Raw genomic sequence first — 23,190 nt, forward strand, 5'->3', positions numbered from 1 at the left:
GAGGGCATTTTAAGCTCATCTTCCTCGTACACAGAGAAAAAAGGCCATTAAAAAAAGAACATGGCAATGTGATGCTAATATTTATCACACGCTTTGACAGAGCTGTGAAAAGAAGTGGATCTGAATGATTATATGACCGTGTGTGGAAACTGCGAGTTTGGAAACGCTGTGGAATTCGGCAAGCCTGCACTATTTTCACTTCGCTTCCTTACAGATTCATGATGTCAACAGGAAGGTTTCTCCCACTGAAACATGGAATAATTCACTACAGCTTAGTAGACAATCTTCAAAAACTGCTGGGGTTGAGGAAATCATCATGCAGATTCTACCAATCCAGTGATGTGTTAGTCTGAGGAAGGTTGACCTTGGTCACATCCAAGTATGTCTAGTTGTTGTTCGGTAGTGCCTGACTCTTTGTGACCCTGTGGACCGCCGCATGCCTATACTGTTCCATGGTGTTTTCTTGGCAAAGATACTGGAGTGGTTTGCCATTTCCTCTGTCAGTAGATTAAGGAAAACAGAGGTTAAGTGTCTTGCCCAGGGTCACAAAACCTGAAAGTGTCTGAGGCCAGATTTGAACTTGACCTGTTTTTTTTTTTGGGTGTGGGGTGAGGCAATTGGGGTTAAGTGACTTGCCTAGGGTCACACAGCTAGTAAGTGTTAAGTGTTTGAGGCCAGATTTGAACTCAGGTCCTCGCAATTCCAGAGCCAGCACTCTATCCACTGCACCACCTAGCTGCCCAAATGACAAAGAATTACTTACTATGCCTGAGTTTATTTCTGCTGGTTCTTTATTTCTGTAAATTTTTTTTTTTTTTAGTGAGGCAATTGGGGTTAAGTGATTTGCCCAGGGTCACACAGCTAGTAAGTGTTAAGTGTCTGAGGTCGGATTTGAACTCAGGTCCTCCTGACTCCAGGGCCGGTGCTCTATCCATTGCACCACCTAGCTGCCCCCAGATTTGAACTTAAGTCTTCCTGACTCCAGGCCCAGTGCTGTATCCACTGAGCCATCTAGCTGCCTCATCTAGTAGGCTTTTTAAATAAAACTATTGGTCTGGTAGAAGTATCCTTCATTTAGTTCTCACAAATTTCAGAATTAAATTAAATGGAAAATAAGCTGAAATGAACAAAGGGATTAAGAGAGACATCACCCATCCTCAAACATCTCATGCTCTGCTAGCATTAATTTTCAAGTTTTTGTTATTAGTTTTGATTTATGTTTTGCATACAGAACTGTTGCTTCTTAAAAATGTATTTCATAGAAAAAAATGGATACTCTAGGGAAGAGCAAGTATTGGGAACCTTAGAAAGTAGGAGTTTGTTTTAATTTATTTTTTTAAATAGTATTTTATTTTTCCCAATTATATGTAAAGACAATTTTTAGCATTCATTTTTGTAGGCCTCTTTTTTTGTTTGTTTTGTTTTTTGCAGGGCAATGAGGGTTAAGTGACTTACCCAGGATCACACAGCTAGTAAGTGTCAAGTGTCTGAGGCCACATTTGAACTCAGGTATTCCTGAATCCAAAGCTGGTGCTTGATCCACTGCGCCACCTAGCTGCCCCCAGCATTCATTTTTATAAGATTTTGGGTTCCACATTTTTCTCCCTCCTCTCCCCTCTTTCTAAGATGTTAAGCAATTTGATATAGATTATATCAAATATATATATATATATGTGCAATAATGTAAAATATATTTCCAAATGGAAAAAACACATACATACATAAATAAAGTGAAAAAAGTATGCTTCGATCTGCATTGAGTCCATCAGTTCTTTATCTGAATGTGGATAGCACGAGTCCTTCCTAACTGTTTTGGACCCTGGTGTTGCTGAGAAAAGCTAAGTCATTCACAGTTGATCCTCACACAATGTTGCTGTTACTGTGTACAATGTTTTCCTGGTTCTGCTCACTTCACTTTGTATCAGTTTGTACACCTCTTTTCAGGTTTTTCTGAAATTTGCCTGCTCATCATTTCTTACTGCAAAATAGTATTCCATTACATTCATATACCACAGCTTGTTCAGCCATTCCCCAAATTATGGGCATCCCTTTGATTTCTAATATTTTGCCACCATGAAAAGAGCTGGTATAAATATTTTTGCACATGTAGGCCTTCTACCCTTTTTTATGATCTCTTTCGAATACAGATCTAGGAGTGATACTTCTGGATCAAAGGGTATGCACAATTTGTTGCCCTTTGGGCACAGTTTCAAATTGCTCTCCAGATTGGTTCCAGCAGTTTACAACTCCACCAACAGTGCATTAATGTCCCAATTTTCCCACATCCTCTCCAACTTTTATCATTTCTCCTTTTTTGTCATATTAGCCAATCTGATAAGTGTGAGGTGGCACTCAGGGTTGTCTTAATTTATATTTTTCTAATCAAAAGTGATTTAGAGCACTTTTTCACGTGACTATAGATAGTTTTGATTTCTTTAACTAAAAACTGCCTGTTTATATCCTTTGACCATTTACCAATTGGGAATGGCTTATATTCTTATATATTTGACTCAGTTTGAGAAATGAGACCTTTATCAGAGATATTTGCTATAAAGATTGTTTCCCAACTGATTTCCTTCTAATATTGATGTTATTGGTTTATGCAAAACTTCAAAAATTTAACATAATCAAAATTATCTATTTTGTACTTTGTAATGCTCTCTGTCTCTTATTTGGTCATGAATTTTCTCCCTTCTCCATAGATCTGACAGGTAGACTATTCCTTATTCTTCTGATTTGCTTATAGTGTCAGCCTTTATGTCTTGTACCCATTTTGACCTTATCTTGGTATACAGTGTGAGATGCTGGTCTATACTTAGTACATGCCTCATTATTTTCCAGTTTTCCTAATATTTTTTGTCAAATAGTGAGTTCTTATATCCCAGAGGCTGGGGTCTTTGGGTTTACCAAACACTAGGTTACTATAGTCATTTATTACTGCGTATTGTATACCTAATCTATTCCACTGATCCACAATTCTATTTCTTAGCCAGTACCAGATCATTTTGATGATTACTGCTTTATAATATAGCTTGAGATCTGGTACTGCTAAGTCACCTTCCTTTACATTTTTTCCATTCAATCCTTTGATATTCTTAGGAGTTTTTATATATTCATATAGATAAGTGATTCTCCTAGTATATATAACATGTACACTAAAAAAGGCCAAAATCATTACTTACTAGACGGTCAAAATCTAAAGTCTGATATACAAGATCAGTATAAAACAAGCATCTACCTTTTCTGTTTTCAGGTAAGCAACTAGCTTATAAAAAGACTATTACAAGTTATCTTTCTACTTCAGTCAAGTCACTGAATATCTTTCTGATTGATTTTAAGTGATTAACTTCACAAATCAGAAATGAAAATATGCAATTGGTCTATTTACTTTGGCAGCATTTCCATAGTAACTGAAGAATATGTCTTTGTGATTACATGACTTGTTTAGCAACTGTTACCTAGCTTGTAAAGAATGATAAAATGTTATAACATCTGAAGCATCTTATAATAAAAAAAATTGTTCATTAAGCAAACCACAGTAAAACCCTGAATCTTAGAAGGGTATTTAAGGATCTGAAGACATTGGGAAATTACCAGAATACTATCGTCAACTTCAACAAAAGGTCTCTGACACTGATGATTATTATATAATAGTTACATGATGCTTTACAGATTATATATGTCAAACCCATTATAGACACTTCCAGAGTTGATCTGTTAAGTAGTTCAAAGATAGTCCCACAGGAACCTCTTTTGAAATCAATGATTTCAACTTACCATAGTATCAGTCTACAATATAAGTGGAGACATTTCCCTTCTATTCATATGCAGATTATATTTCATTCTAGCTTGGAAGCATTTGGAAAATTGATGTAGAATGTGTATTCAATCTGCTAAATGTTAGTGATACTTCCCTAGGAAAAAATAATGGCTTCCCACAGACCATTTAAACATTGACAGTGACAATCTGTTTCCTTAGCCAAAAAGTGTCAGTAATGAGAAATCAGACTCCTCTTCCTTCTCCAAGAAGCCCTTCCTGGTCCTCCTAATAATTACTGTTCACTCTCTTCTGAAATTTTCTGTTATCTACTTATTAACGTGTTGTATCCCGGCCACCCCACCCCTGTAGAAGAATGTGAGCTCTATCTCCCTAGCACCTAGAAAAGTGCTTTGTATATAAGTAGGCCCTTAATAAATGCTGAACTGGATGACAAAAGTTATAAATGTTAAAAATAATCTTAACTGGGGGCAGCTAGGTGGTCCAGCAGATAAAGCACTGGCCCTGGATTCAGGAGGACCTGAGGTCAAATCTAACCTCGGATACTTGACACTTACTAGCTGTGTGACCCTGAGCAAGTCATTTAACCTTCATTGCCCACCCCACCCCCATCTTAATTCCTGTGAAATGAATTCCTTTTGAAATGAAGTCTGCCTTACTTCGTGATGTTATAAAACTGAGATGCTCTGAATTAGACTGACTAGAGGTCCTTCCCCCCAGACCCATATATGCAAATAACTGAGGACTAAAGAGACATGATATTTAAAAATGAGAGTAGGGGCAGCTAGATGGCACAGTGGATAGAACACCGGCCCTGGAGTCAGGAGTACCTGAGTTCAAATCCGGCCTCAGACACTTAACACTTACTAGCTGTGTGACCCTGGGCAAGTCACTTAACCCCAACTGCCTCACTAAAAAAAAAAAAATGAGAGTAACCCCCCTCCCTCCTTTTTTTTCAAACTACCACACATAGCATAACCCGAAAATTATAGTGTTTTGGTGATCATGAATATTTGGGCAGTGAACCCCCACCAGCTCTGCATTATAGAACAAGAGTCAGAAAACCTGGGTTTGATTCCTAGCTCCACTATTCACCACCAGTCATTTACTATGGCGGGCAAGTCACTTAGCTCCTCAGGCCTCAGTCTCTTCATGTGTAAAAGGAGGGGGTTGAACTTGATTGATGATTTCTAAGGTCCCCTCTAGCTCCAGATCTCTGATCGTATGAGTGCTTGCCTAGAATAGAGGAGAGCTTAGAAGAGGGACCGACAGGCTGTTTTTATTCTTATCTATGTTTGGCATGTAAAGGCCAAACTGTCTTAATGGCAAAGAAAATAAAACTTAAGACTTTAAGTGATACTTGTTTTTAATGTTAAAATCAACACTTATTAGCATTTATTCAATCAATGAAATATATGTCACATAGCTTTTTATATGACCATGAATTCTATAGCTAGCCATTCCATGGATTTGGTTATAAATGACCCTGTACTATAAAAAACTCAAATAACATTGCCCATATGATACATTTGATTCCTGTCCCTTAGTGTTTGTACAAAAAGATTACACAGTAATTTACTTTCTATTTGTATTTTTTTAATACAGCAAAGACTTTTGGGTTCATATTAATAAAATCTAAAAGTATTAGAGATGCATATATGAATCAGATTTATATAATTCACACTAAGCAAAATAAAAATAAAGCAATCTAAGCGTAATCTATATTTTACTGAGATACAGAGTTAATGATTTTTCCAACTCAATAGCAGAACTTCAAATAAAATAGGCTTCTTGACCCTCTCTACCTATTAGCTATCAGAAAATACAAATATTTATGTGAATACATGAACATAGTATTCAAATTATTCCAAATTTTTAGAAAATTCATATTCATTATACTTTTTCTTCCCCAAAGTTGAGAGCTAGCTTTTAATTTCAGACATATCAATAATATAATCCAGTATCTGTCAACTGAAAGACTTTGATCTGTGTATTCAGACTGGTAGGTTTCTACACATTTAAGCTGGCTGGCTTATACACAAACATGCTGGTTATCCTACTGAAACTGAAGCCTTTAGTTCTTAGGTGGTTAGAGTCTTTGAGGTTTTGGTCATATCAGCAGCCCCTTCAGCACACATCTTTATCCAGGCTTTCAGACAGGAATTTCATGAGATTGACTTCAGGAGGATGCAATCAGATTAACTACTGCGGGATACTTCTGATGAAGTCTCAACTCAAGGCTATCCTTCTACTTTAAACCCTGGGTTAGAAGTACCTTAATTCCAGAGGAGCCATTTCATAAAGGAAATTGTTGTAGTATGAGAGAATAAGTCTTCATTCATAACTATTTCAAACACATGTTTGAACATTCAATAAAACTAGAGAAACAGAAAACATACAAATGTATATGTTAAAGAATATTATTAAAACCCAGTTGTTATTTCATTCTTTTTTTTTTTTTTTTGGTGAGGCAATTGGGGTTAAGTGACTTGCCCAGGGTCACACAGCTAGTAAGTGTCAAGCGTCTGAGGCCGGATTTGAACTCAGGTACTCCTGACTCCAGGGCCGGTGCTCTATGTTATTTCATTCTTATAGGCATTGGTAACAAGATTGTTTTCCATCTTTTTCAGATATTTGCATTTGATTTCATTTTTTAAAAATGTTTTTGGGTTACTTGAAGAGTTACAGTATTAGAATGTCTCTTTTATAGTAGTTATACTTTTTTTTTTTTTTTTGGTGAGGCAATTGGGGTTAAGTGACTTGCCCAGGGTCACACAGCTAGTAAATGTCAAGGGCCTGAAGCCAGATTTGAACTCAGGTCCTCCTGAATCCAGGGCCAGTGCTTAATCCACTGCGCCACCTAGCTGCCCCAGTTATACATTTTACATTAAAATATTTCATATGTTACAAGAGATGAAAAAATTTTAAATCTTACTTATGTTTCAGATGGAAGAAATACAAACCTACTGATGCCTGTGTTGACTTGTATTAGGTTCAAGAGTCAAACTCGATTTGTTTCCAGGATTTAGAAGAATTTTTTTTATATTGTTCCAGTTCCTAAAACAAAAAGTTTTTTATAAATATAACTTTCCAAATTCTTTACACTGAACACTTTCAAAAAAAATCATACCTCTCTCACTTTAGATTGTAATGAAATACTATACCCTGAATGTCATTAACATTTATTATCATGAATTTTTGGCAATAACCATAAGGTTTTGTTTTCCATTAAAGTATTGGTTTCCCAGAGCTCTTTTGTCCCCTTTAAACTTTCACAAATTTGGTTATAGGATCGATTTAGGGTTAGTACAGGTCAGGTAGGTACAATTTGTGAACAGCACTTCAAAACAAATGATGCAAAAGTGTTCTCATTCCTGATCTTAGGACAAACTAAAAAAAATGACCACATAGGAAAGAACATAAATTGTGTCCTATGACTCTCAGAATTCAAGTTCACGTCCTCTATAAGCAGAAATGGTTTCTGTCATCCCCATTACCTAAGTTAAATTTTAAAAGCTGTACAAGAACTTTGTAGAGATCTTGTAAAGTAATAAATCTCAAAGTCTCTCATGGCTTATCATTTTAATTAAGTCAGGTAACTTCAGGTCATTGGATATCTGTTTGCCACTTCAAAGACTAAGTTCACAAAGTCAATAACTTGAAATTTTGGCCTTACCAGAACTAACAGGTCAATATTTTATTAATAACAACAACCATCCTTTGAGATATTTTCTTATTACAATATTCCACAAATTGTCAACTGAGATTAAGACAAAAAACCCCACAACATTAACTGGTCCTTCAGGAAGTCAAGTCATTCCAAAAAGGGAGTAAAGACTACTTGGGATCCTATTCAAATTCTTCTTATTGTATTTTCTATTATTGATGATGGTTGCATCAATGAACCAGGAGATGCTGAAAATCCTATTGGGCTAACTCAGTTAATTTCAGTTCTGCTTTAAAAGGCCAAGGAAATATGTCTGACTCCCCCTTCTACAGAACTTCCAAGGTGTCTTTGCTGGAAAATAATCTCATCTTGTCTTCCTTTGGGTTTTGCTGCTCAAGGAGTTGTTTTCTGGCTGTGTTTGGAGGTTTTTTTGGAGTAATTGTGTCAGGAAATTGAGCGTCCACTGCCTTTCCTCCGCCATCTTGGCTCCGCCAGAGCAGTGATGTTTTGCTCCTTTCCTCTTGTGCACTTTCTAATTTGTGTTTCTCTGAATATTGTGAATATTTTATCTCCCCTCCTTGAGGGCAGAATGCATGTCTCTCATTTGTCTCTCCATCTCCACCACAGTGCAGCATACTTTGCTTGCAGGAGATGCTTAATAACACTTCGTTGGATGAAGGAATATTTGGGCTATAAACAAGGGAAGCTCAAGAAGTAGATATCCTTCTACCCCCATCATCTTCCTAATATTCTAATTACCTGCAAACCCCCAAAATGCTCAAGTGGTTGCTCTACCCATGAGCTTATCTTATAAGTAAAGATTCAAAAGCTTTGATGGAGGAAAGAGACAAGAGAGAAGGAAGCCCTCAAGGCACTCCATTCTTCTCCTACACTGGTGGCATTTCTTTTCAGAGACAGCCTGGCTTCTATATCTGTTTTATTTTCCATGTTATATTAGCCAGGAATTTGATTTTTAGCACTATACTCATCAGAACAGAATTCGCCTACCCTGGAACACAAGAATCACAGACCTAGAGCCAGACGGAATAATAAAGGTAGTTGAGTCTAACCTCCACGTTTTACAGATGAAGGGCCGAGTCCCAAAGGGCTAAACCATTTGCCCAGGGTGACCTGGTTAATCCATATTTGAGGCAGTATCTGAACTCCAGTTTTCTGGACTCACAAGCCCAGCACTGCAGACTCTCAATAAAATGGTTAGTTGGTGTGATGGTGCTGCATCCATTTTTCTTTAGAGCCAAAGGCAGAAACTGCACTAATCTGGCTACTAAGACAATGAAAGCATTGTATGTAGGAAGCCTGAGAGGATGGTTTGTTCTTTTTGTAGAGTGGAAACTAGGGATAGGGATGCCCAGAATGGACAGTGTTCAGGACCAATCAAGAAATGATGTCACACTGTATTTCAGTGGGAAAAAAAATCACAACCTTTCCTCCTACAATGCTCAGGGAATCAGAAAAAGCCCTGTGACAAGAAAGTAAATCGACATCAAATTTGTTAGATATGTTAGAAATCAAAGTGCAATATTTCACACTGTTTTTAACAGGAAAGCACATTATGTATTTTAAGAGATATATGTCTGAATTGATGGAGTATCAGTGTTTAAAAGAAGAAAAAGTAAGCTTCTCTAAGCATATAAGTGTTGTTTCTAAAAAAAGGACCCACTTTCTAATAATTATGGAAAATTTTTGACATTTTAAAGTTGAATATAGCTAGAGAATTGTTTTCTTCCAGGGGAACTCTGTCATATTGCTTTTTAGATCAAATTTTTAAAATGTTATATTCAAGGAAGATGGTATGTGTAGCAATAATCAAGCAATCAATAAAATTATTAAGAGGAAATATATACTTGTTTTTTTTTTAGTGAGGCAATTGGGGTCAAGTGACTTGCCTAAGGTCACACAGCTAGTAAGTGTTAAGTGTCTGAGGCCGGATCTGAACTCAGGTCCTCCTGACTCCAGGGCCGGTGCTCTATCCACTGCGCCACCTAGCCGCCCCGGAAATATATACATATAACGAGGTATATTTTTCCCAGCTAAAAATCCACATCTAAGTCAATGAATCTGTTATATGCTCTGCATAAATTAGACAGGCTTGGTCTACAAAAACTCATAAAAGTGGAAATGTGTTTTTCCCAAGACATTTAAAAAATAACAAGCAACCATTAGAAAATCATTTTAATAACTTATCAATGGTGTAAAAATCTATAAAGTATTTTTGTATATCAAAATCCTTTCTAAAATCAATCAATTTAGCTTGAAGCCAAGGATATGAAGCTACTGTGAAGGAATTACAAAAGTATATGAATACATGTGGGATAAATCTTATCTCTATACTAGAAAGATAGATATTTGTAATTTTTAAAGTATCTTTAAACAAATTACACCAAGGAAGTAAATGAATATTAAAAACATATGACTCATATGTAATGTAGCTATGGGTTGGCCACTATGAAAAAGGCTTCAAGAGAGAATTTTAACTTTTCACTCAGGTTAAAAAATCTGTCATTGCTTGGAAAAATACTCTCCAGCTCAGGTCATAATTACTGATGTCGTGACCTTTGCTTGTCATGATAACGACAAGCTTGAAGGATAGCACCAGCGTGAGAGTTGGTTTTCCCATCTTATTTGAAATCCCTAATTTTGCCTGAAACCTGATTTTGGTTAGGTTAAACTGATTTCCTTTGAGGATAACTGGATAGTATGTTTAACATTAAGTGATCTCATGTAAGTCACAATGATTAGAAATCCTCTTGTCCTTTAGTGCCAGTTAATTCAAATTATATAAGCAAATGTGGCAATGCTGATGACTATGTAATATAATCAGATATATAGATAAGCAGAGTTTATTATTGACTACTAGATAAACATTAAGTCTAAGACAACTTCCAACTTAGCTAGTCTTTTTTTTGGGGGGGGGGGCAATTGGGGTTAAGTGACTTGCCCAGGGTCACACAGCTAATAAGTGCCAAGTGTCTGAGGCTGGATTTGAACTCAGGTCCTCCTGACTCCAGGGCTGGTACTCTATCCACTGCGCCACCTAGCTGCCCCTTAGGTAGTCTTAAGAGTCAAGTAGCAGAGAGGTAACTGGAGTTCTGTGGTCACTTAAAGTCATCTGCATGCACCATTTTCCTAATATTAATGTTCACCTTGGTTTATCTGGAGAAACCTCATTACAAAAAGTTCTACATATTGATAGAATGCTTATAATTATATATCAAAATGATCTGGTTTCATCTAATTCTTTTTTGGGGGGAGGGGGTGAGGCAATTGGGGTTAAGTGACTTGCCCAGGGTCACACAGCTAGTAAGTGTTAAGTGTCTGAGGCCAGACCTGAACTCAGGTACCCCTGACTCCAGGGCCGGTGCTCTATCCACTGCGCCACCTAGCTGCCCTTGGTTTCATATAATTCTACCTAAAAATTGTCCTATTCCATGGGTCCTGGGAGGTATCTAGATACTATTGGGAAAAGGTTTTTTGGTAACAGTCCGGTGTGCAGCTGTCTGCAAGCTCTCTTAGAACAGCCATTCCTTACTTTGTGGGGCTCTGTTTAGCCAAATAGGTAATCACTTGCCTACAATTTAGAATGGTTACCTCATGATCACCTGCACATGGGAAAATGCAGCCTGGTGATTTCATTAACCTGATAAGTACCTGATAAAACATGAGCTGTTATAAAAGGATAAAAGTCATAACGTGTTCACTAGGTCACCTGTACTTCATGCTTAACATCATATCTCAGTCATTTCAAATGGGCACATCTTGGGCCTCCACTAACTCTACCACATAAAAATCCTTTCTAACATCTAAGATCACCAACATTTACTGAGCATTACTGGGCACCACAAAAAGGGCTCATGACATATCTTTAATTCTTTAAGTAGAAGACTTTGTGGAGAAGCCCTGAGGACAGGGAAGGAGCCAGGAGGAATTCTGAATTCATCAGTGCATGTGAATTCCCTAACCCACCTCGGCTGAGATGATATTAATTTAATGTTTCTTAGGTGGAGAGGTAAGGATGTACTAGCAAACTCTAATAATAAATGGATTCTAAAAACCTGGTGAATTCTTGAGTCACTGTTTTGTCATAAGTTCTTGTGAAATAAAAAAAATGGATGAGACGGTACCTGATCTTTCTGCGCTCGCATCTCATTAACTTCACTTTCTGCATACTGGGGGTCTCGTGCTGGGTCTCTGGTCTCCTTAGATGTACTTGCACTCTGAAATGAAAACATTTTACACAGAAGAAATAAAAGGGTGCTTCATATAAGTCCATTCTAATATTTCAGAACCATTCTCTAATAGTGCCAACCCCCTGTGCTTGAGGGAATTAAAAAAACCCATACCTTTGACGGAAAGACTTTTTCATACACTTTTTTCCATAACTCCATGGGTGTTTGTGCATGAAGCTTTCCAATGTCATTCTCAGAGACAGGAGGTGACCCTAATGAATAAAGTTTGACTCCAAATTATAAAAGTATACTAGTACTAGAAAACTGCACATTATAACAATGATTAACAAATAAAACCTCACCCATGTGGTTATTTTTAATACTAAAAGATGCAAAATTCTTCCTTTTCAGTCAGCAAATCCCTCTCCTTCAACATCTTCTGACCTTCTGACTCATTATCAAAAACTTTTTCCCCCTCTTATAGGCAAGTCACTTTTAATCTACTGGAGGTGAAAGGGGACAGAGAACAATTGGGGTAGGGGATGACTTGTCAATGCTCAGTACATGGAAAATCTGAAATAACTCAAAACATCTTTTCTAGTCTCCAGCGGCTCCACAAGAGACAATAAGGCAGAGTTAGGGGAAGGGAAGAATATGCAAATAGTTGCAGTAGAATGCAGCTTAGAAGTAAGAATGTATCTGCTACATGATGATCCCCCTTCAAAACATCAATATACTACATGTTACATCAATACAGTATGTATAATATTAATACATGTGAAATTATTGTAACAATGATAATGAAAACCTATAAAATGTTGGGGCCAAAGCTTATATGAACATGGACCAGGTTAAATCAATAAAGAATTTAAAAAATATTGAACAATCATAATAAGTTCACCAACCTATTTGACTTAAGGAATCCAATCCTGCTGGGATAAACAGGGGTTTATTCTGGTCCACAGTTATTGATTTGCTACATGGATAAGAAGGAAAAAGAATCCAATTTACTTTAGCAATCAAAACTCCTGCCACAAATGTTCTCAACATAAAGGCTAGAGCTAAGTTTTATATCTAGAGATTGCAAAACCGGGTGAAAGTATTGTCCTCACATGACTGTCAGCTCAAATGAACCCAAATATTAAAAGTGTTCCTCTGAGAAGAAATTTTCCAAGGGAAAAACAGAGATCAAACTTGCTTATTATTTCTGTAAAAATACTGGACTTGGACTAAGAAATGTGCATATTAAATGTATTATCTGCATCTTTAAAATCAATGTAAGACACTAACTATACAAATGTGAGGAAAAAAGGAAGCCAGGGAAATGAATAAGATATGAACATTATTTCACTCTTATCTTTCAGTGAAAAATATTCAATGACACTTTATTTGTATAAACCTACAAACTACTAAATACAAATATAAAAAAGCAAGTGAAATGATCTACTGACTAACTATCTGGGACATTTTCCTTTTCATGAAAATCCAAGAAACAGACAATAGCTAATAGTGACACTTTTTTTTGGTCTTTCATTGCATTACCTTTTCTCAATGCCAAATGCTAACTGATTGATAATTCCATGGATTTTCAGTAGGAGAGCTTCTGATTTACTGGCAAACTAAAGAAATCAAGAGAGTAAATGATATGATGTACCTTTTCATCATAGAAACAGATAAAATAAAAACAGCTTAATGAGAGAATCATAACTTGCCTAAAAACTAGCAAAATCTTTTCAAACAGAGCAAAATCTCCCCAAGAAGGAGAAATTAAAGAAAACAGATTTGACATTTTCCTTAACTAAACTTCTTGAGTATGTATATAACATGGAAGAGTCTCTCATACTTATAGTGTCATTTCAGCCACTCCCAAACACATGGATCATCATGATCCAAGTCAGCATAATTTAAAAAATGAGATGTGAGTGTATACACACACATATATACATATATGCCATATGGGGGCAGCTAGGTGGCACAGTGGATAAGGCACAGGCCTTGGATTCAGGAGGACATGAGTTCAAATCTGGCCTCAACCACTTGACACTTACTAGCTGTGTGACCCTGGGCAAGTCACTTAACCCTCATTGCCCTGAAAAAAAAAAAAACAACGACTATGGCATCTGTAGTGTAGAAATCTCTTGGCATCTTCCAACAGCTCTGGCCACTGAAACCTCTAATTCTCCTAAGCTCACGGTCATCTCCAATATGCTCAGGCCGGCCAACACTGGATTTTCAGACCATACCAATGGATGGAAGAAGTGGTAAAAGAGATACCATGAAATGTATGATTGGAAAATAAGGCAAACCAGCTGTATATCTAGGGTGAGTAGCAACAGAGAAATAGCCCAAATTATGCACTTTTACCCAAATAATATTTTAAAAATCTAGAGGAAGGCTTCTAGTATGTTGTATGGACCATCTCTGGAGGATTTGTGGGAGGGCATGAACAAGAATCACACAGGAAGAAAAGGGTGGGTTTTGACCAACATTCCTGGAAGGAATTCTCAGGTTGATAAGTTCATAGGTCCACTGAAGAAGGGTCATTCTGCATAGGCGTAGTAATGTCTTCCAGGGAATCAGTATCCCTTTCATTTCCAGCATTGAAAAAATAAAAGAGTTATCTTTCAACTGGAACTAAGCTAGTAGCATTATCTAGTGCTAGAAACCAAGAACTGGAGGATTCATGGTCCTTGTCTCAGCCACTGGGTAACATTCACCCGTATCTATCTCATTTTTAAGGGTATTTCATGGAAAGATGCACATAAAGCATCCTGTTACCCTTCTATGTAAAGTAAATTCGCAAATTGTAGTTAAAAAATAAACATGATCTTTAAGAAAAAAGGTAAGACAATGCTTAGAAAAGGACAAAGTAAAAAACAATTAAAGTGGTTTTATTGTTACTAATATATTAAGTACTACCTAGTGGTGAAGGCAGGGAATAGACCAGGATGTTAAAAGACCAATTCCTTAAAACACTCACTCAAAATACAAAGCATTAAAAACACATTTTAAAAAACAACAACCAACATCACTTGCCATCATGTCATCATATTTTTCTGCACTAAAGAGTTTCAGGAAAGTTTCCAGTGTGGCAAAACATTTACCAGAAAAGACAATGATACCCCAATATTTCTTTAATGTTTCAAAGTCTACTTGAAACTTTAAAAAAAGTGTGTGTGTGTGTGTGTGTGTGTGTGTGTGTGTGTATACACACACACACACACACTTTTTTTAAAGTTACCATGAAACAGGAAGTGAAAGTATGATTCCCATTTTATGTAGAAGAAAACTGAGGCTCAGAGAGAGTCTAAGTGATTTAAGTGAAGTCACATAGCTCTAAGTGGCAGAGTTGGAGCTGGAGCCCAGTCTACTGACTCTCAGGTCCAGCGCTCCTTCCATTATCCTATTCTCCCTAAACAATGACACCCAAGACTTGTGTAAATGCTCTTAGGTTTACAGAGCACTTTGCATATATATCCCAAAGTGCTTTGCAAACCTCAAAGTTGCTATATAAAAGCTAGCTAGCTATCATCATTATTATTGTTATTGTTATAATTACTGAATGGGGGGAAATGGGAGACATATGACAACATTCTTTAGTGGGGGAAGTGATTTTAGGGACTTTGAAAATGTGTTTTTAATATTTAACATTTTGATTGAATGCTTTAAATAAAGTCTTTTAATATCCTGGTCTATTTCCGGCCTTCAGGGCTAGATACCAAGGATGGGTGAAACTTGCATTAGGAAATAAATATCATATAGGAAATGGAGAAGTGTAGTTTATGTAACTGCAACAAACTATTTGTCTTTCAAAACTTGGGTACAGCCCAATCTCCCAATCACAACTGAGACGATACTAACCATCAATGAAGCTCCGTAATAATGGGAAACAAACCGAAGTGTCTTACAGATTATTTTTCTCTTCTCAGAATCAAAATCCTGAAGGAATATATATTCATAAACAGAAAAAAAATTAGAAGGATTAGCTACGCACAGAAGGAAGATAACACTGATTAAGCAGGGAAGTCTATTGTCTCTTCTCTTCTCTGTCTTTTGAGTCTTATTTCTGCCTCAGTCCTCCTGACGTGCTTCCTCTTGCTCTAATTATTTTTAATGAGACATTCGCAACAGTTCTCTTACCTTTCTTTTCTCAGGATCTCAGCTAATGACAATTTATACATAAGCATACATTTCCAGGATCCTTAATGCCTCAAAAAAAAGATAGCAGATGAAACTAATCTTCAACTTTTAAAATAAAACCTGGGAAACCCTGATGACTGTGTGAAAAATCCAAAATTATTTTCTTCTCCCAAAGTAATTTGCCCCACCCCATTCTCACCATGACTGCTATTTTTGTGGCTCTCTACTCTGCCTTTTTCGGCTCTGGATACATAATTTATCACGAAATACCATGCTAATTATTTCATAATTATTCTTTTGGTGCTTTCCTACATAGATAAACATGCGTATCAAAACAAAACTGGAAATGGAAAAGTGAATGACTTACCTGAAAAATATCATATTTACTTCCAATTATCACCAGAGGAATTGGAAATGGGTCAATTAATTCACGATCCTATTAACAAATCCATTTTGTAGAATTCAATTCAGTCTATCAAGTACTTATCAAGCATCGACTATGTTCTCAGAAACAAAAACAATCTAAAAACTTGAGAGACTATAAGAACATCAATTTCCATTTACTTTTCAATTATGTTTCAATAGAGAAAGAATACAGAACAATCATTTTTCAAGACTGATGCTGTTTCCTTGAAACAAGAATTCATACCAATATTTGTTTGTTGTTCTATTTCTCATAGGTTAACATTCATTATTTTTGGGGGGGGCAGGGCAATGAGGGTTAAATGACTTGCCCAGGGTCACACAGTTAAATAAGTATCAAGTGTCTGAGGATTTGAACTCAGGTCCTCCTGAATCCAGGGCCGGTGCTTTATCTACTGTGCCACCTAGCTGCCCCCTCTCATAAGTGAAAATAGGAAGACTCGATTTTAACTGCAAACTCAAAAATCACCTTTGTCCTCATTCCCTACATCATTGATCCATCTGTACTTTTGCTCTTATTTCTCCACTTTTTCTCATGCATTATGAACCCTTTCTTCTAGTGGGTTCCATTTTGCATTAGCTATTGTTATCACAATAGAATTTATACTCTATGGCTATGAATCTTATTCAATATATGAAACACACAGCACAGATTTGCATCAGATATGGGCATTCTTCAATTTTCCAAAAGATTACATTCCCAGTTGCATTTAAAGGAATTGTATCGCCATCACTGCAACTTTATAATTTAATTAGTTGTCAGACTATCAAAAGAGGGTGAATATGTGACAGACATCTGAATGAATGCAAAATATATAGTGGAGGTGAAGGCTGTTACAACTCCACTCCTTGCTTAAATTTGTACCTTCATCTAGTCTTTTGCCAGATGACTTTTATACAGTCTAGTTTTTATCTTCATTTGAAAAAGATTCTAAAATCAATATCAAAGTACTACTTTAAAACTCTATTTCTTTTGACTGGTGTAACACACCGCAACAATCACAGTTGATGTCTAACAAGAAGACGGAGGAATTCTTTTTCATCTTGTTTTCCTCTACTGAGACTTTATCAAGCTGATGTGATATTTTCCAGTGAACACGTTCATCTGCATCAAAAGGATTTCAAGTCATGCATAAGAAATCTAAAGAATTTGTTTGTGACGAGGTTCACAACTATCATCTTGAACCACGCCCAGGTCTAGGACTCCAGGAAAAACCCCTAAAGAAAACTTACTGGATGGTCCTTCTGCATATTACTCCACATCTTCTGTCTCATTTCAGAAGCTGCTTTAGCATTGGTCTTGCCCAGTTTCACTATGAGCTTGTCTACATGGGTTTTTGTGACTTGCAGCAGACTTTCCATCGTTGGCCAAAGGTCATTGGGTTTTGAAAGATCCAAAACAAGAACTAAAGAGAATGTCCTAAAGGAGCAAGAGATGTTTAATTTTTTTTAAAGTCCCAAGATGATTCCCATTTCCAGAACTGACCATGTTGAAATGTTCCCTTAAACTATGCAAGAGACTGTAGAACCAGAGGCGGGGGTGGATGGGGTGTGGGAGGGTGGCCACAGAATTATCCCAGTTATAAAATTCCACTAGGAGAAGGGTTGAGTTGAGTGAGGGTAGTAGAGGTTAAATTCCTTAAAAAGAAATCCTTATTTGTTCCAACACTTTCCTACACCATTATTAAAATAATGCTACTTTTTGGGTGATGTCAATAGACGCATTATAGAACTTCTCTACTTGAGGCCTCTCCTGGGTCTTGGGCGCCATTCCCTTCCCTCTTTTTCTTGAATGTTTTCACTCTCAGATGACCATGAGAATGGACATGGCTCCTTTCCCTTTCTTTACAGATAATCAGTGAAGGCAGAATGCTTCTTGGTTGTTTTAGGAGGGGGATTTACTAAGTACCACAAGGAAAACATATAAGGTAGGAACTGCAATAGGAAATTAAAAGGGTAAGGCTTTCTTTATAAGCTGCAAATGTTCTAGTTTTAGGACTTAAACCCCAAGAGCCAGTCTTACAGTGTTCCTTCTTGGCACCTACCTAATCTTCCTTTCCCCACAACTCATTAACTTAATTCAACAACAGTCATTAAGCGATTACTATTTATCGGGCCCTGTGATGGTGACATATACAATTAATCACAGGTAGAGGTGAAGGTGACAAGGAAAGAGCAGACAAACCTCAGTAGCAAAACTGGAGGGGGAGGAAAGCATCTGTAAGCGGGGAATATCCTAGGTACTGGCTGTTTTAGTTCTCTTGCTGTCCTCCCCCCACTCCCCACTCTGAATCTGTTTCCTAGATGCTTTAATACAAGGTATGGGTCTCTAGTCAGCCCAGCAATACCATCATTTTCTTTTTTCTTTTCTCTCTCTCTCTTTTTTTTTTTGCAGGGCAATGAGGGTTAAGTGACTTGCCCAGGGTCACCCAGCTGTTAAGTGTTGGAGGCCGGATTTGAACTCAGGTCCTCCTGAATCCAGGGCTGGTGCTTTATCCACTGTGCCACCTAGCTGCCCCAACACCATCATTTTCAACACTAGACCAATAGCTATGGACCTGGTCCACAGAAGCCAAGGTGGAGGGGGTGGCCTTCTGGGAATGCTCTTATTGTGGAGTGTACAAGGACCTCGGGGATTCTGGAAGCTTCCGATGGCCTGCAGCAGGGCAACTGATCTCTGGGGCCTGGGAGCAAGGCTCAGTGCCCAGGTCGGCAGCCATGTGGTAGTTGAGATCAACAGAGAGATCTGCCATCATTTCTGTACTGCTGCTACTGAGAGTGTCACCTACCAAGAACTTAAAAATGTGCTGCATTCCAAATCTAGCCTGTTAATTGATGTTAAGGGACATGGAAAGTTCTGAATATGGAAAAATTCCAGGGTCCATCAATATGCCATTAGATGAACTAGGCCAAGCTCTACAAAAGAATTCAGAAGACTTCAAAGAGAAGCACAACCCAGGGATGCCTTTGGAATCTGACATCATGGTGTTTTCTTTTTCTTTCTTTTTTTTTTTTTTTTTTTGCAGGGCAATGGGGGTTAAATGACTTGCCCAGAGTCACACAGCTAGTAAGTGTCAAGTGTCTGAAGCCGGATTTGAACTCAGGTACTCCTGAATCCAGGGCGGGTGCTTTATCAACTGTGCCACCTAGCTGCCCCTAGCCTGGTGTTTTCTTGTCTGGCAGGAGTGAGAAGCAAGCAGGGGGTAAAACTTGAAAAAGCATATTTTTACCATAATTACAAATTTTTAAATATGAAACAACCAGTGCAGCTTTCCCTCCTCTAACAAATGGTAGGTCCATCCACCACAGGGCCAGAACTTTCAGATTGCCAGGGTCAGGTGTTTATACCTAGCAAGCACTCAACAAATGCCAAACTCAATTGAAATATGGCAAAATATTTCATGCTACAATCTCCTAAAGATGTTTTCTGACCACAAATGATTAGGCATCAGTTTCATACTTAAATAAGTCAAAGACTGGTAGTTTCACTGATCTGAGTATAAATCTCTCTCTTTCTTAGGAAGTGGCCATTAAGAGTTGCTGAGTCCACCAGTAAACGTATGCCCCAAACATCAATGGCAGAAAGTAAAGGCTCCCTTCTATACAAATATATTTATAGTGTACTTTTTGTAGTAGCAAAGAACAGGCGATAGAGTAAGTGTCACTGATTGTGGAAAGGCTAGACAAGTTGTGGTACTTGAGTTTAATGGAATACTACTATGCCATTAGATAGGATGAATATGACTACAGAAAAGGATGTGAAGAATTATATGAGCTGACTCAAAGTGAAGTAAGCAGGACCACAAAAAGAATATACACTATGACTACTTCATCATAAATGAAAAGAACAACAAAACAATAAAAATTAAATGCTGTGACATTGTAGTGACCAAGCTTAGGCATCAAAGAAAAGCTCTATGAAGATGCCTGTCCGACATTTTTGTCGAGGTGGAGATGATGGGTGTGGCACATTCCATTCCATATCAGGTTTTGGGATGCTGGTTAGCTTTGCAGAGCTTTCCCCCTTCTTTGTTATTGTAAAGGGAAGGGGAGCGAACCAGTGTATCTCAGGGTCTCACTGAAGGGGAGGGTGGAGGGGGACACTGGGGAATGCAGGTCATATAAAAACAAAAGATGGAAATGATTTTTTTTGAAGAGTTTTAAAAGAGGCTAAAAAAAAAACCCATCAAGCTGCAACCAACCTAGTAAGGAGTCTGGGGTAGGTTGGTCATTATTCGGACAAGAGACACGCAATCTGGCATGAGCTACTCGAGCTTACATTTCACTGCCAGAGTCTTTGAGAACCCAAGACCACTCCCACATGGAGAACCCATGGCCTCAGAGCGGGTGGTCTTTAGTGGAGGATTAATTGCATAGATGTGAATAATTTTATTATAAATAAAAGAAAAACAAACCTCATGAAAATGTTTCTTGAATGACAGTTTCCATCACATTAAAATGACCATTTTTCTTTTTTAAAAATGTCTTCAAAAAACTTTCAATGTGCAACACGTCCTTTGACCACCTAACTGGCTTTGCATTCACAAGATTTTGGCATATATTCTTTAATTCTTCATTGTGAAATCATACTTGTGTGAAATTAAACATTAAGCATAATTTTGCAAACTGTCCATTTTCCCAAGTATAGTCCCCAGGTTTTAATGGGATTTAAATCAGGTACATTCCCAGGGCACTGAATCATGTCCATCGCCATTTCTTGGAGAGACTTCTTAACTTTTTGTAGCAAATGGCGTGGTTCAAGGTCATACAATGACCAAGGTGTTAACTTTTATATTAGTAGACAAAAGATATCCGAAGTTCCTTTTTACAACAAGGAAGCAATGGGGGGAATATAGGAAAACTGGTCCGCTAACAAACTGTTGGTGTTTTGATCTGATCCAACCATTCAGGAGAACAAGTTGGAACTTTGCCCAAACGGCTATCAAATTGTGCATAGCCTTTGACCCAGCAATTCCATACCAGGTATGTATCCCAAAGAGATCGAAGAAAAAGAGAAAGGACCTACATGTACAACAAAATTTATAAAAGCTCTTTCTGTGGTGGTAAAGAATTAGAAATTGAGGGGATCCCCATTAATTGGGGAATGGCTGAAGAATTTGTGATATATGATTGTGATGGAATACTATTGTCCTATCAGAAATGATGAGCAGGACATTTTCAGAAAAACCTGGAAAGACTTAAAATGAATTGATGCAAAGTGAAATGAACAGAACCAGAAAAACACTGTACACAGTAACAGCAATATTGTACAATGATAACTGTTTATGACTTAGCTTCTCTGGGCAATATAATGATCTAAGACAATTCTGAAGCATTTATGATGAAAAATGCTATCCAGCTCCAGAGAAAGAAATGATGTAGTCTGAATGAAGACTGAACATATTTTTTTTAAAAAAACTTCATTATTATTATTTTTTGGTCTGCATTTTCTTTAGCAACATGGCTAATATGGAAATGTTTTCTATGACTACACATGTATAATCTATAACAAATTGCTTGCCTTCTTGAGGAATGGAGAGGGAAGGGAAGTTGAGAATTTGGAACTCAAAATGTTTAAAAACAAATGTTGGGGCAGCTAGGTGGCACAGTGGATAGAGTACCAGCCCTGGATTCAAGAGGACCTGAGTTCAAATCTGGCCTCAGACACTTAACACTTACTAGCTGTGTGACCTTGGGCAAGTCACTTAACCCTCATTGCCCAACCCACCGAAAAAACAAAACAAAACAAAAAAACCCAAATATTAAACATTTTTGTTTATATGTAATTGAGAAAAAACACATTAAAAAAACAAGGAAGAAAACAGCAGGAAACATTCTATTATGAATATTTCATGTCTCTGGAATGTCTAGAGTTGATCTATGACCGACCATTTATTTACAAGATATGCTATGTCAGTAAAAACTTGGCAAGACTGCTTCTCAGACTAGGTCTTGTCCAGCACAAGAAACCAATTTTGCCAAGCTGATTCTGGCCACAAAAGCCTTTGAAAAATTAGCAAACCAAACCAATCAACTGACAAGTATTTATCACACACTTAGTATGTGCCAAACACTGAGGATATATAGTAAAAGAAAAAGATGGTACCTGACCTCAAGGACCTTAAACGTGGAATACTGTGTGTGATGTCAAATTTTCTCATATATGCCTCTAATGGAAGAGGTGACAATGTATATGTATGTATTGCTATCGTGGTTCAGTCATTTTTTTAGTCATGTCCAACTCGCTGGGACCCCTTTTGGAGTTTTCTTGGCAAAGAAACTAGAGTGGTTGGCCATTTCCTTATCCAGCTCATTTTACAGATAAGGAAATTGAAGCAAACAGGGTTAAGTTACCTGCCCAGTGTCACAGAGCCAGTAAGTGTCTGAGACCAGATTTAAACTCAGGAAGATGAGTCTTTCTGACACCAGGCCCAGCACTCTATGCACTGCGCCACCAATATGCCTATATATTGAAATACACAGGTACTTACTCATGTAGACATATATACTGCCTGAAGTGGCAGGAAGCCTTTGAGGGTAAGGCTCTACCACCTGGGAAGACTGGGAAAAGCCTCTTTCAGGAGGTAGGGCCAGAGATTCTAAGAGGGAGAAGTGGGGTAAGGAGAGCATTCCAGACTCGGGACAGCCGGGGCAAAGGTGTGTAGATAGGAGTAAGAATATCCTGCGTGAGGAACAACCCCATGGCCACTCTGGTTGTGTCATAAAATGTATGACAGGGAGTCAAGTGTAAGAATCACAGACGGGAAGGAGCCAGGTTTGGAAGAGCTTTAAATCCCAAGTAAGGGAATTTACAAGGGATCCTGGAGGTACAAGGAGCCGGTGGGAGGCTGGGATAGTCAGACCACACTGCCAGCTACGTGGAGGATGGATTGGAGTAGGAGAGACTTGAAGCAGGGAGACCACTTACAAGGCTATTGCAGTAGCCCAGGCATGAGGTCATGAGGGCCTGGACCAGGGGTGTTGAACCGGAACAC

The 23,190-nt window shown here is 37.7% G+C and overlaps 1 protein-coding gene across 2 annotated transcripts in view; it reads right to left on the minus strand.

The window, feature by feature from the left end:
* Positions 1–5,143: 5,143 nt before the first annotated feature.
* The window catches only part of DYNC2LI1 (dynein cytoplasmic 2 light intermediate chain 1), a 33,898-nt gene continuing 15,851 nt past the window's right edge, over positions 5,144–23,190 (minus strand). The window contains exons 6-14 of one of the 2 annotated variants that reach the window (XM_043989703.1): positions 17,429–17,615; positions 16,140–16,208; positions 15,494–15,571; positions 13,175–13,251; positions 12,538–12,608; positions 11,807–11,904; positions 11,588–11,680; positions 6,746–6,835; positions 5,144–6,156 (exon numbers count right to left, since the gene is read on the minus strand). In XM_043989703.1, the coding sequence (XP_043845638.1) occupies positions 6,773–6,835; positions 11,588–11,680; positions 11,807–11,904; positions 12,538–12,608; positions 13,175–13,251; positions 15,494–15,571; positions 16,140–16,208; positions 17,429–17,615 (736 nt within the window). In that variant the 3' untranslated portion in view covers positions 5,144–6,156; positions 6,746–6,772. Of the gene's footprint in view, positions 6,157–6,741; positions 6,836–11,587; positions 11,681–11,806; positions 11,905–12,537; positions 12,609–13,174; positions 13,252–15,493; positions 15,572–16,139; positions 16,209–17,428; positions 17,616–23,190 lie in introns of both variants that reach the window. The other variant, XM_043989702.1, reaches the window with a different exon arrangement.

The sequence above is a fragment of the Dromiciops gliroides genome, chromosome 2 (genome assembly GCF_019393635.1).
Source record: "Dromiciops gliroides isolate mDroGli1 chromosome 2, mDroGli1.pri, whole genome shotgun sequence".
NCBI classification, from domain to species: Eukaryota; Metazoa; Chordata; class Mammalia; order Microbiotheria; family Microbiotheriidae; genus Dromiciops; species Dromiciops gliroides.